This window comes from Trachemys scripta, chromosome 7 (genome assembly GCF_013100865.1).
Source record: "Trachemys scripta elegans isolate TJP31775 chromosome 7, CAS_Tse_1.0, whole genome shotgun sequence".
Lineage (NCBI taxonomy): Eukaryota > Metazoa > Chordata > Testudines > Emydidae > Trachemys > Trachemys scripta.
This window is the reverse complement of record NC_048304.1, coordinates 91,980,557-91,993,355: the sequence shown is the minus strand read 5'-3', so window position 1 is coordinate 91,993,355 and position 12,799 is coordinate 91,980,557. Positions and strand designations below refer to the sequence as shown.

The following is a 12,799-nucleotide window of genomic DNA, read 5'->3' as shown; positions in this document are numbered from 1 at the left end:
CAGACAGATCCCTCGGAATCAGGTTCAGCTGGAGACATTTTGGTGTGAGTGTTCAAATGAATACATCACTGCTTCTTCTGCAGCACTGAGAGTTTTGATCCCCTTTAGTACCACCTACTTATGCGAAGCCGGATTTTCAGCCATGACATCACTGAAAACAGAGTGCTGAACCAGGATGAACACTGACCATGACATGCACATGTGCTTGTCAAACATACCCCCATATCTTGACAGAATTGTTGATCAGCACCAGCAACAAGTTTCGCACTGAGTAAAAAAAAGAAAAAAATCAGGTTTTTTATATTTGTATCTATATTGTCCTTTATTAATATATTTTGTGTGTGTGTGTTTAACTGTGTAACTATCCATTTAATACAACTTTTAATCTACTGGATATGCAAAAAAAAACTGTCTTAAATGAGCTATCTTGATTATCACTACAAAAGTTTTTTTCTCCTGCTGACAACAGTTCATCTTAATTAATTAGCCTCTTAGAGTTGGTAGGGCAACTCCCACCTTTTCATGTTCTCTGTATGTATATATATCTCCTCACTATATGTTCCATTCTATGCGTCCGATGAAGTGGACTGTAGCCCATGAAAGCTTATGCTCAAATAAATTTGTTAGTCTCTAAGGTGCCACAAGTACTCCTGTTCTTTTTGCGGATACAGACCAACACGGCTGCTACTCTTAAACCAGAAAAACAGTTGTGGCACAAGTGGGCCATGGAGTTTTTATAGCATTTTGTGGGGGAGGAGGTCTCAGAAAGAAAAAAGGTTGAGAACCCCTGATCTAGTCTAATCCTCTGCCAAGATGCAGGATTTGTTGTGTCTAAACCAGGGGTTGGCAACCTTCAGCACCCGGCCCATCAGGACAATCCACTGGCGGGCCGCGAGACATTTTGTTTACGTTAACCATCTGCAGGCACGGCCCACTGCTTCTCCTTTTCCCCATTTTAAAGCTGAGCACTACATTAGCCCTCTTTAGTCTTCTGGAACCTCTGAGATTTCTTCAGATAATTCCATCAGTGCCCTCAGGTGAATAGTATCCAGTCCCGCTGATTTGAGTTCATTCAAATTGGTCAGAAGATCTCTGACATGTTCTTTACTTATCCCAGTCTGCATCCCTTCCCCTTTATTTCTGTGGTAACTTTGCTAGTTGTCTGGTCACACGTTAATTTTTGTGAGAAGGCTGAAGCAAAGTAAGCATTGAGCAGCTCTGCTTTCCTATCATCTTCCGTTACCAGTTCACCTTCTCCATTGAGCAGTGGATCCACACCATCCTTGATTTTTCTTGTTTTTCTGACATATTTGAAGAACCCCTTTTTGTCTCTAATATGCCTTGCCGGCTGTGACTCATCTTAAAACAGCCCTGCAATTTATTTGTTCTTTTAATAGGTAAATAGTAAATGGCTTTTAGATTCTAAATTATCATGGTTTATAGAAAAGATTTTCAAGATTATACAGTAACTCCTCATTTACTGTCCTCCTGCTTAACGTTTCAAAGTTACGTCGGTGCTCCATTAGGGAACATACTCGTTTAAAGTTGTGCAATGTTCCCTTATAATGTCATTTGGCTGACTTTACAAGGGAGCACTGCACAAGTTCCTCTTCTCTGCCTCCTCCTCCTCCCTTCCCTCCTCCCTCCCAGCACTTCCCCTGCCACCAAACAGCTGTTTGGCGGCGCTTAGGACTTTCTGGGAGGGAGGGAGGGAGCTGCCCCCCCCCCGCCACCCGGGCTGCAGGGGCTTTTGGGGCCGCAGGGCCCTGGGCTAAGGGGGCCCCGGGGCCCTGGCCTGCAGCTCTAAAGCCCCTTTCAGAATGCGGCTCTGTGAGCACAGGCCAGAGAACTCAGGAGGAGCAGGGGCAGCCGCGCAGCCAGCGGCCGGAGAGAAGTGGTGCTTTCCCCTTCAAAGCCAGCCAGAGAGAAGCCACCTCCCCACCACAGTACAGTACTGTACTGTACAGTATATAATGCCTTTTGTCTGCCCCCAAAAAATTTCCTTGGAACCTAACCCCCCGCATTTACATTAAATCTTATGGGAAAATTGGATTCGTTTAACATCGTTTCACTTAAAGTTGCATTTTTCAGGAACTTAACTACAACGTTAAGTGAGGAGTTACTGTACAGCAATTGTCACTGTAATTATAACACAAACTATAATATTTATATATCTGATATATTTCCATAGAGCTATTATCCAGTGTATTCTGATATTTTCAATTCCATTAAAGTCAGTGCTAGAGATATTATGCCCAACAACTTGGAAAACATCTGACTCTCACACATGATAGTCAAACAAAACTGTAATACTTTCCCACTCACCCCTGGAAAGGGACAAATTTTCAAATGATCTCAGATCAACATCTACACACAAATTTGCCCATATATTTTTCGGTACATGGAAAGAACTGCATTTGCACACACAGACTGGGTAGATTGTGTGCAGATTTGCTATGCAGACAGGAATTCACACAATTTTTACAAGTGCAAAATTAGGGGCCACAAAACTTTCCACAAAAAGTACTATTTTATCTCAGCACCTTTTTTCCTTGCTTTCTAAACATGGTCGTCTCTTACTTCCCCTAGCCCTGACCAATACTTGTAGATTTACAAAATGGTGTATAAGGAGGCTCATATTACACTGTGGCAGAAATTTATGATAGTAGGACGGTCTGTATGGGGTCTTGTGTCTTTTACCCATCCTGTCATTTTGGAGATTTCTAGTCCAGCCTTTGCACCATTCCAGTCCTTTCTTCTAACTGCCTAGTACACCATTAGCATTTTTTTTATTTCACTATTACTTAGCTGAATATTCTTATGCAACACTGTAGTATCCACAACAGAGGTGCTGTCTGCTCAATCCTTTCTGGAAAGTGAAGTTGTTCTCAGCAATGTTCTTAGTCCCAGTCAGACTGAAGAACAGCTAAGATCCCTTGAACCTCTTGTGTTCAAGTAATATTTCTGTTGCTGGCCCCTCAGACAGGCAGAATGTATCCCTTCTCTGTGTCTCTTTTAAAAATGTGCTACAGAATAGTATAGCAGATGGGTTCCACATACAATTTCAGAGGGACCTCTTTACTTCTCCACACACAGAATTGCAAATCCTACTCCATCCTGCCACAGCCCCTGAACTCTGTGCCGGGCTGACGGCTGAGCTGCACAGCTTCCTGGCTCCTGCTTGTGGGCAGCTGAGGTTCCAGGTAATCTCTATAGCCTGTGGCTGGGATTCTGGCCTCCCTGTCTCTTTGGACAGAAGCTAAACTTCCAGACTGACTCTTGGCCTCCCTTTTTGCTTCCCTGATTTCTAAGATGGTAACTGGGCTCACTCCTGAGATCCTGGATTGACAGGTGGACACTTGGCTTTCCTGCTTTTCTTTTGGCCCTGGTGGGATCCCTAGATTCTTGTCCCCACCCCCAACGCCACAAAGGGAATGAGATGAACATTACAGCATTGGAACAGCAAATAAAAAGCCCATGTATTTATTGAATGTTATAAATAAGTAATAAACCAGTCCTCTGTCAGGGTCTGATGAAGAAACAAATGGAGTGCACATACTTCCTTGCTTTGATGTAATTTAATTAGTAGAGTATATTGATTATAATGGCATCCACTAGTGTTGCTGTAGTTAAGATCTTGTAGTATTTTCCATTGCAAATCTTGATTTCCAGGACTTAATAAAAGTTGCTTTAAAAAAAATCTCTAGAAGCTGAATCTTGTACCCTGTACAAGGTCATGGTCTGAAAGCAAGGGTGTGAGGTTTTTTTTTTTCAAAATGTTATTAAAATCATCTTAACCATTTTGTTAGAATGTGAAAATTATTAGTTATGTTATGGTTCAGAAACAACAACAACAGAAACAACAATCCGGTTCTGATTTAAACCAATATAAGTAAGGAAATTCAAAGCTTACCCTGTCCTTAGTTCAATCTGTTGTCCTCAATATAAAAGAACATACTCTATGAGATATAAAATCAGACACTCTTATGAGATCCTTGCAATAGCTATGTTAAATTGGATAAGTTAAATACAGAGTAAAAGCCTTAACTCTGAATGTACTTTTTCTGTGTATTTCGCACCATACCATTATCTTAACATATGGTACGTAGGTTTGTCTTTGGGTGTTTCAAGACAAGTATGTATCACTTAACGTGACTGCACTTGCGTACTTTATTGTAAGCTATGAAAAGCTTTGTAAAGTAACTTTGCTGCAATATAGATTCCTGCCTGTTATACAAAGTTTGTTTTACAAGGAAGGTATCTAATTTGTGAATTTTTTTCTTTGCTTGCCACAAGCCCTTATATGGAAGGTTTATTGTTTAGCACCTCTGATGGCAATTTAAGAATTTAGATTTAAAAATTAGAGTGAGGATAACAGAGATACAATTAATGAATGGCACAAAGAAGGTGAATTGGACTCATTTCCCCTTTATCATAATACAAGAAAAAGAAGACATTCAATTAAACTGAAAGGCAACAAATTTAAAAATGATAAAAGGAAATATTTTTCAACAATGCACAGTTAGAACACATTGCCACTACATCAGTAGGATTCAAAATAGGATTGAACATTTATATGGATATTGAGGACATCCACAGTTGTGTTAGATAGGATTAAAACAATTGGGAGGAACCTATACCCTTATGCTGCAGGACATCTGCCAACCTCTCACATCCAGGGCTAAGGAAGAAACTTCCCTTATGAGAGTATCACAGTTATCAGACTAACTACACCACCGATCCCTCCTGGTCTTTGCTAGACAAAGAGAGCTTTATGTGGGTGAAGCACCTGGGTGTGGAGGGGACACAAAGAATAGTCATGGGAAAACCAGCAATTAATAAATTAACAAATTCTGTGTGTTAAGACTTCCAGCCTTAGGGTGTCTTCACAGTAGTTCCAGCCTCAGACTTCCACCTGCATTTCTGAATAGCTAATGCATTCTAGCCACTTTCCTCCTTCCTAGTTCCCCACTCACAGTTTGTTGTTCTGGGCCAGAGACATCCCAAGATTCTGGCAGGTCAGTGCTGCCTGGACTGCTCTGGGCTGATGCCTCACCCAGCTAAAGTGATTTCAGCTTCAGTTGCTGGCTAGGGAGGTCCACACCATGGATAGGCTGCTGATATTTCTGCAGTTTCAGCTCATGTATCATCTTAAAGTCATCTCAACTCTGTGTCTTTCACTATTTTGTAGCTGTTCCAACTCAGCTCTTTAGAGAGTGCTTAGAGGTATCCAGAACCCTTCACAAAATTCTTCCTGTCAGAGAAAAACTCCCAGCAGAAAATCAGAGTCTCTTACCACTTCAAAAGTTATCTTTCCTCCCTTGGTATCCTGCTGTTAAGTGAATTGTCTCCTTAGACTGACCTCAGACTTGGTAAGGCAACTCCCATCCTTTCATGTATTTATACCTGCTCCTGTATTTTCCACTTCATGCATCTGATGAAGTGGGTTCTAGCCCACGAAAGCTTATGCCCAAATAAATTTGTTAATCTCTAAGGTGCCATAAGAACTCCTCGTTGTTTTTCCCTTCCTAGTCACTGTTTACAGGGGTTCAGGGTCCCATAACCAACTGTGCCTGACTGTAGTGTCGGTCATGGTAGTCACAGGCACAGTTAGTGTCAGTCAGGGTTTTTTTTTCATTTCCCAACAGAGTCAATAGCATTTTATTGCCCCCAAGCTCAAAACTTAACCAGAATACCCCAAACTGTTGCTTAACCAAAATGCAAATGAGGCCCAGCCCATTCAGTCATTTCCCCCTGTTCACCAGCAGATGCCAGCAGAGAGCTCACATCTGGAGTTCTCAAGCAGCTGTGAGCCGAAGTCCTGTTTCACCAACAGGCGTCAGTAGTAACCATTGTACAGTCTAGGGCATTATATTACTGCCTAGGGACCAGCCAAGAATGGAACCCTATTGTGTTAAGCTCAGTACAAAGAGAGAGAATGGCTTCACATGCAGTTGAGAGAGGGATGAGATTCCCAGCTTTTGTAGACATACTCATGCTAGCTTCACTGAGCTAACGTACTAAAAATAGTAGCATAGCCAGGGTAGCACAGGCAATGGTGGCATAAATTAGCTATGCTGAGTCCAAGCCCGTGGCTATGTACTCAGTACAGCAAGCCCATGCCGCTGCTCGCCGTTGCCTGGATCCACTACAATTTTTCATGCGCTAATTCAGTGAGAGCTATCATACATATGTCAATGTGAGCTGGGAATAACACTCCTAATTGCAAGTGTAGACTACTTCCAGAGTGGTAGACAGTCACTGCTCTGAGGAGTGATAGAATACACAAGCAGAGTGAACAATGTGATGGTAGCAAATGTCATGTTAGTTCCGTGAGCTTGTTTTTGTTAGGAGAGGATTAGCTAAATGGAAAGACAAAGGAAGGGAGAGCAATGAGAGGGCCAAAGCAGGTGAGAAGTGGAAGGGGAGGAAGGAGGAATAAGAAGGGAAGCTGTGAAATGTGTCTGAGGTGAATAGATTGGAAGGGAGTGGGAGGAAGAGGTTGGAGCTAACAGCAAATCTACACTGGTCAGAAAATGTCCAGTTAAAAAAAATGTAGAAAATACTCTGAGGACATCAGCAGCATCTGTTGGTCCCTGTATAAGCTGATTCTGCAGCTGCTCCTGCCAGCTTTGGTCTCTGACTGGCTCCTCCTCACTGTTTCTTTCCCCAAGGCCACAGGGTGGTATTGGGAGGGTAGACACTGCCTGGATCCCAGCTCTGGGTCCTGAAGGTGCTTGAGTAGGGGTATCTCTTTCATTGTAAAGACTAACAACAATGATAATGCTGGATAAGTGCAATCTCTTTTTGCTCTGGAGTGAGCATTTAGCAGAAGCTGCTCTATCTTTGTTCCAACCAGGTGCTGCATGAACAGCTACTAGAAATTGTACTGGTAACAATGGTTTCTGAAAACATTGATACTTATTGCAAGCAGGTTTGTACAGGCTGCTTACCTTAAAGAGATCACACAAATTGCAATGGTTTTAAGCATAGTGGTTTGTTGGGATAACTCCCAACTGTCTCTTTAGAGAAGAAATGATATCTTATATTGATGTCTGCTTTGCCTACCTTTATCTTTTGAGCCTAGAAAGAAAAGGTACTTGACACAACTATCTTAAAAATTCCCAGACTTACTACTACTATATTATAAATTATAAATTATTAATTATTATTATTATTATTATTTGTATAATGGTAGTACCACAAGGTTCCAGTCAGTATCCAAGGTCCCAGTGGGTTTGGTGCTATACAAACATATAAAGTTCTAAAAGATAGCCCTTGCCCCAAAGAGTTATAACCGAATTACAGAGTGGACAGGCGAGAGGGAGAAGAAGATGAGGGTAACAGTAATGGAAACACACAGTAACATGGACTGGTAGTGTGCATAATTTGCAGGTTTCGGGTTTATTTAGTAAGAATTGTACACATTGGGAATTGTTGCACATAGATGGGAGAAGTGATCAACCAAGCTGAGCAAGTTTAGAATGTGCATCAGCTTCTGAAATTCTGTCCTGACATTACTGGATTCCAGCTCCTGACAGACATTGCCTGATTCAAGAGTTCCTGAATGAAATCACCAGATTCACAAATCCTGATTTATAATCCTGGATCCTACAGTTGTTGCCTCATCCCAATAAAGTGTCAGTTCATAGAGAGAGAATATGTGATGGTCTGGTGTGTTATAAATTTTGTATTGCTAGGAGTTTGGGACAGCACCATTACTCACAAGTGGCAGGGCCAGCCACATCATCATTTTTCCATTTGATGTATGTTAATTACTACAGGAGGAAGATTGCTTTGGTAGGAGTATGACACTAACAAGAACAGAATAAAATCAATCTATTCCCTCTTGCTGAAATGTCACTAATTATCCAGTTGCTTTGCTGCTGCTTAGGTATGTGTTATACTATAAGAACTATACTTGGATACAAGTATTCAGTATGCCTAATAATTCCTTAATAAAAATTGCTAATCATTTTGCTTTTGATGTAATTCAGTGTAAAGTTAGGTGTTTTGAGAGTTGGTCTTTTGTCTCTCCTAGACTTGTTTCTTGTCTCTTTTATGATATTGAGTCTGTAAAACATGATAATGGAAGGAGAAACTTCACATATGACAGGAGACTTCTGATATCCTATAATTGTACTTCATCTTTATTATCTACTAACTTCAGGTCTCAAAGACCTTGTTGACCATGTACTTTAGTGGTACAAAAATCCGTACCCTGCCTTTGTCACAGAAAATAGTGTAACTGTTGCTGTTTGCTCAGATGAAACAGTAAGTTTTGAAGTTTGTCATCTGCTGCTACAAAAATTGTCTCCATTTTATAAAGATTACAAAATTATGAAAATCAATCAAAATTAATAAAGATGAAAAAAGAGAAGAGTTGGTAAGGAAAAACTGATTTAGAATTGGTCACGCAGCTAAAAGAATTACATTTTATTTTCAATTCCTTCAGATATTTTTCTTGGTAGTAGCTTAAATCTTGACTTTTGCACAAAGTACACTTACTGCTAAATAGTAAAAAACTATTTCAGTTGTTTCTCTTTATTCTCCCATGCTCATCAAGTTGTTTATCATTGTATGCTTGAATAGAGCTCAAGATTATAATAAAGAGTTAAAATAGGACAAGGACAGAAGACACTGAACTAGATGGATTAAGAGCAATTCCTTTGTTTTAGGGTTTGAAGTTCTTCCTATTGCTCACCATGAATTGTGCATGAGTGTGCTTTGGTGTCCCTAGCCTCTGTTTATCAGAGGATGGAGATGGATGGCAGGAGAGAGATCACTTGATCATTACCTGTTAGGTTCACTCCCTCTGGGACACCTGGCATTGGCCACTGTCGGTAGATACTGGGCTCGATGGACCTTTGGTCTGATCCAGTACAGCCGTTCTTATGCACTTGGAAGAGATAAAGCATTCGCAGCCATGAGCACCAGACACTGACAAAAATGCTTCCCATTGTTCCCCTAAAACATAATCTTCCTCAGCCAGTGAAGATCAGTGCTTCATGCTGGGTGCTGGACCCAGTGTTCTTGCAGGCCCATCACCTGGCAGTAGCCATTCTTCCCAGTTTATTTCACCTTATGGGTTATAAATAACAAAGCACCATGCTCAGTTGCTCTATCAGTGTTTCAGTGCACTTTTCATCTACCCCCTTTACGACTGAGCCCTAAAGCCTAATTCAGTAAAGCACTTAAGCACATGCTTAATTTTAAGTGTATGCTTTAAATCCCATTGAAGTCAGTAATAATTAACACTGATATCAGTAGGATGTAAGCCAATCCCTAAAATTAATCCTAAACTTAATTGCTTTGTTGAAATGGGATAGACTGCAGAATCAGGACCTAAATCGCTATTTTTTTCAAAGTTTCAAGGGTTCCTAGATAAAGAGTTTGTTAATATGCACAACCATTTTGTTTAGGCAATCACATAACCAATAGTGTATTGGCTACTTTAATTTTCTCACATGAGCAGTCCCACTGAGTACACCAGGACTAAGGGCTCCACAATCAGGCTCCTCTCATAAAAGCTTTAAATCAGTGTCTGCTACTGGATAAATAGGATATAAACCACTAACAAAAAGTGAGTGTATCTAGGATGCACTTAATACCGTACCTCTAAAATGTTTGGATAAATCACGCAGAAAGTAATAAGAAGCTTTTAATATTAAATGATAAACAGACTTTGAGCATCCCAGTCCTGTTTTAGGAAAAAATTAATCAGCTTAGCTATCGTATTCACAAGTTTAATGCTCTGAGAGAAAAGTGATTGTCTAATTTTTTTTCCACAGTAATTAAGGAAAGTCAAAAGCAGCAACTGGAATCTGTGAGCTACTCCTCTCGTTACGCTCTGGGACTCTTTTATGAAGCTGGCACATGGATTGATGTTCCCTGGGCTGCACAGTACATCACCAATAATCCCTGCATACGCTTCATCTCCATCGATAATAAGAAGCGCAATATAGGTCAGTGCTCCTATTATTTCCCTTAAATAGTAACAATAGAGGGTGTAGATCATGAAAAATGCTGTTTAATTGAGTGTTGCTATTCTGAACAGAGCAAGTATTTAACTCCAAGCCACAGGGGATAAAATTTAATGTCACATTTGGGCTGCAATAAAAATGCACTATGAAACCAGGGAAGTTTTCAGAAAATTATCACCCAGCACATGGTTTGTATTACTGAGTTTATGAAAACAGTGTCAGAGGATTTAAAACATCAAAATGTTACTATTCCAAGAAATAGTCTTCATTCTATTATTTAAACATTAATTCATGCACATGCCAGTTTATCTACCATCATCTATTATTTTACAACTCTTGATCTTTCCATTGAGAATGCTTGGAACTGTTAATGAATTATATAATCAAGCCTGGTCAGTCTAATTCAGTGTTAACTAGTTTGTTATTTCATCATGGAAAATCTTTGATATTACAGTATGTACAGTATTACTTCACCAGACTACTTTGCAGAGTGCTGCTTAAGAGTTTAGCAAGCATTCTGTGAGGCTTACACTTCTCATCTCTTCGTTGAAGATGGTCATAAAAACAGATATTATACTGTACTTATTAACCATCGTTAGCAAGAATCCCATGGGAAAACTACAACTCTTGGATCATGTTAAAAGTAACTATGGGCAATTTTCTAATGTGAATTTTTTGTGAACCATTAATCTTTTTTGGGGGGGAAGGGGAGTGCTGGGTTTGTTTTTTGTTTTGTTTTTTTTATTGGTGGGGAGGGCAGAATGTGAATCCTATATTGCTGAAATTCTTGGAAAATAAAAATTGGCATAAATTTGTTATCACTAAATTGTAGTGAAGTGAGGTTCTATCTCCCTTGGTTAAATCTCTTGCACTTATATTTGGAGACATTTCTTAGAACATCCCAACTACACAACTATTTCAAAAATCTAACTGGGACATCCATAGTCTAGTAGATTAAGCATGGGGCTAGGATTAAGGAGATCTGAATTTCTCTTACCAGCTCTGCCACTGGCTCACTGTGATCTTGACAAGTCAGTTAACTTCTGTTACTTCATCTGTGAAATGGGAATAATAATCTATCCATTTTTGCAAAACACATGGAGATTTGTGCTAAAATGTGCTGTGAACTACTGAACAACATGAGCGAGTAAGGATTTTCAGAATTAGGCTCTATATAAATACAAGGTACTATTAATTAACTAAACTGAAGCATGGTTTTATATGCAAGCAATGAACCTAGAAATATTTCTTTTTAATTTATCTTGTTCAGACTGGACTGATTGAGTTTAAATTCATACTTCGTATATGCACTGATCAGCATCTATCTATGAAAGTACTCAGGTGTGCCCATCACTAGGGTTTCCCAAACATCAGCAAAATTATATAAAGCAATCATATTGGAAAGACTGAATTCATTTTTACTTGTATTATGCCAAATACATGGAATTTTAAAACTATTACTATATTAGTTACCATCTTTAGGAAGTAAGGCAAGCCATTATTTAACATTATTATTGTGGGAAAGCTGTGGCAATGAGATGATCTCATATTTCCCTCAGGCAGCAAGAAAACCTGAGGTTGTTCTACTTACTGGTGTAAGGGTACAGCTATGGGCCAGCTGCCTGGAAAGGCTTGCCTCCTGCTTATATAGTTTTCACCCTGTTTTCTAACTCCAGCATCCCCAAATAATACAGCTGTCAAGTAGGTCTCAGAGAGAGAGAGGCCATTCCTGAGATATCCCAGGGGCAGCTCATGTGAGGTTATTAAAGATCACCATCTGGACCTTGACCTGAATCCAGTAATGAACAAGGAGCCAGTGTAACATAACAAGTTACAAAGTGATATGCTTATGTCTTGCTGTGCTGCTGTTGCATGCTCAAACTTCCTGCTTTTCTCTTCCATCCTCACATTTACAGTAGCTAATTGTGGTAGTCAGGCTTGGAGATGAGAAACTTCTATATTGATGTGGCCAGGTCCCCACTTGGCCACTGGGGATGATCACAGGCATTTCTTGTTACTGTTGCATCACCTTGATGATCAGAGGGTGCATGTCCCCAAACTGAGGGTGATGATGTAGTTTGGGCCATCATTTCTAAGTATTTCACTTTTCCGACCAAAATCACCTGGCATCTTTTTCAGGTTTTGTTTTAGCCAGTGACTCATACTGCCCAGGCATACTGACTGATGATGCTGTTTATTGATGGCACAATTAACGAGCTGTGTAGCAAGTGTTTTGGACATATTAATATGTTACTAAAGATTATGAAAATGTATATATTCAAGATGACACACACTTCCCACCTAGTAGTGTAGGCTCCAAAATATCATGATGATAAATTCTCTAGGAAAGTGCAATTTCTCAAGAGGAATGAACTGCCTAGCAGTTGCAGCGTTTGAACAAGTTGAGGACCAGCAATTGCAGATGAACTGCCTCCCACAAGGCCTCATTACAACATATAAACAGCCAGCCAGCCTTCTCTTTTGTACTCTTGTTCCTTGTTAACTTGAATTTTAGACATTTCAACTTTGTTCCAAGAAAACTAGTAGTGGAGTGGGAGAATAATGCATGTTAGCAAGGAAAGAGAAATATTTCTGATGGTGGGAGCTCGTGCATAGCATGGGAGGTTTGAAAGACGTGCCCTTGCTCTGTTTATTAAGGATATTTTAATAAATAAAAATATAAACATCTGAATAGCGCACATAAATTGTCAAGGAGAGATTCTCGTTTCTTTATACACAGCTCCTAATGTTACGGGAACATGTATAATTATACACACACACACACACACGTAGCATTCAATGTGTAGTTGGCCTAG

The 12,799-nt window shown here is 39.9% G+C and overlaps 1 protein-coding gene across 7 annotated transcripts in view; it reads left to right on the top strand.

Annotated features, from left to right (window-relative positions):
- The window catches only part of RNLS (renalase, FAD dependent amine oxidase), a 137,180-nt gene that overhangs the window by 87,426 nt on the left and 36,955 nt on the right, over positions 1–12,799 (top strand). For all 7 annotated transcript variants that reach the window (XR_004646452.1, XR_004646454.1, XR_004646453.1 and 4 more), the window contains exon 5: positions 9,792–9,965. Coding sequence is in view for 4 of the 7 variants with exons in the window: in XM_034775556.1 (XP_034631447.1) it covers positions 9,792–9,965 (174 nt within the window). In the remaining 3 variants the exon portion in view is untranslated. The remainder of the gene's footprint in view (positions 1–9,791; positions 9,966–12,799) is intronic.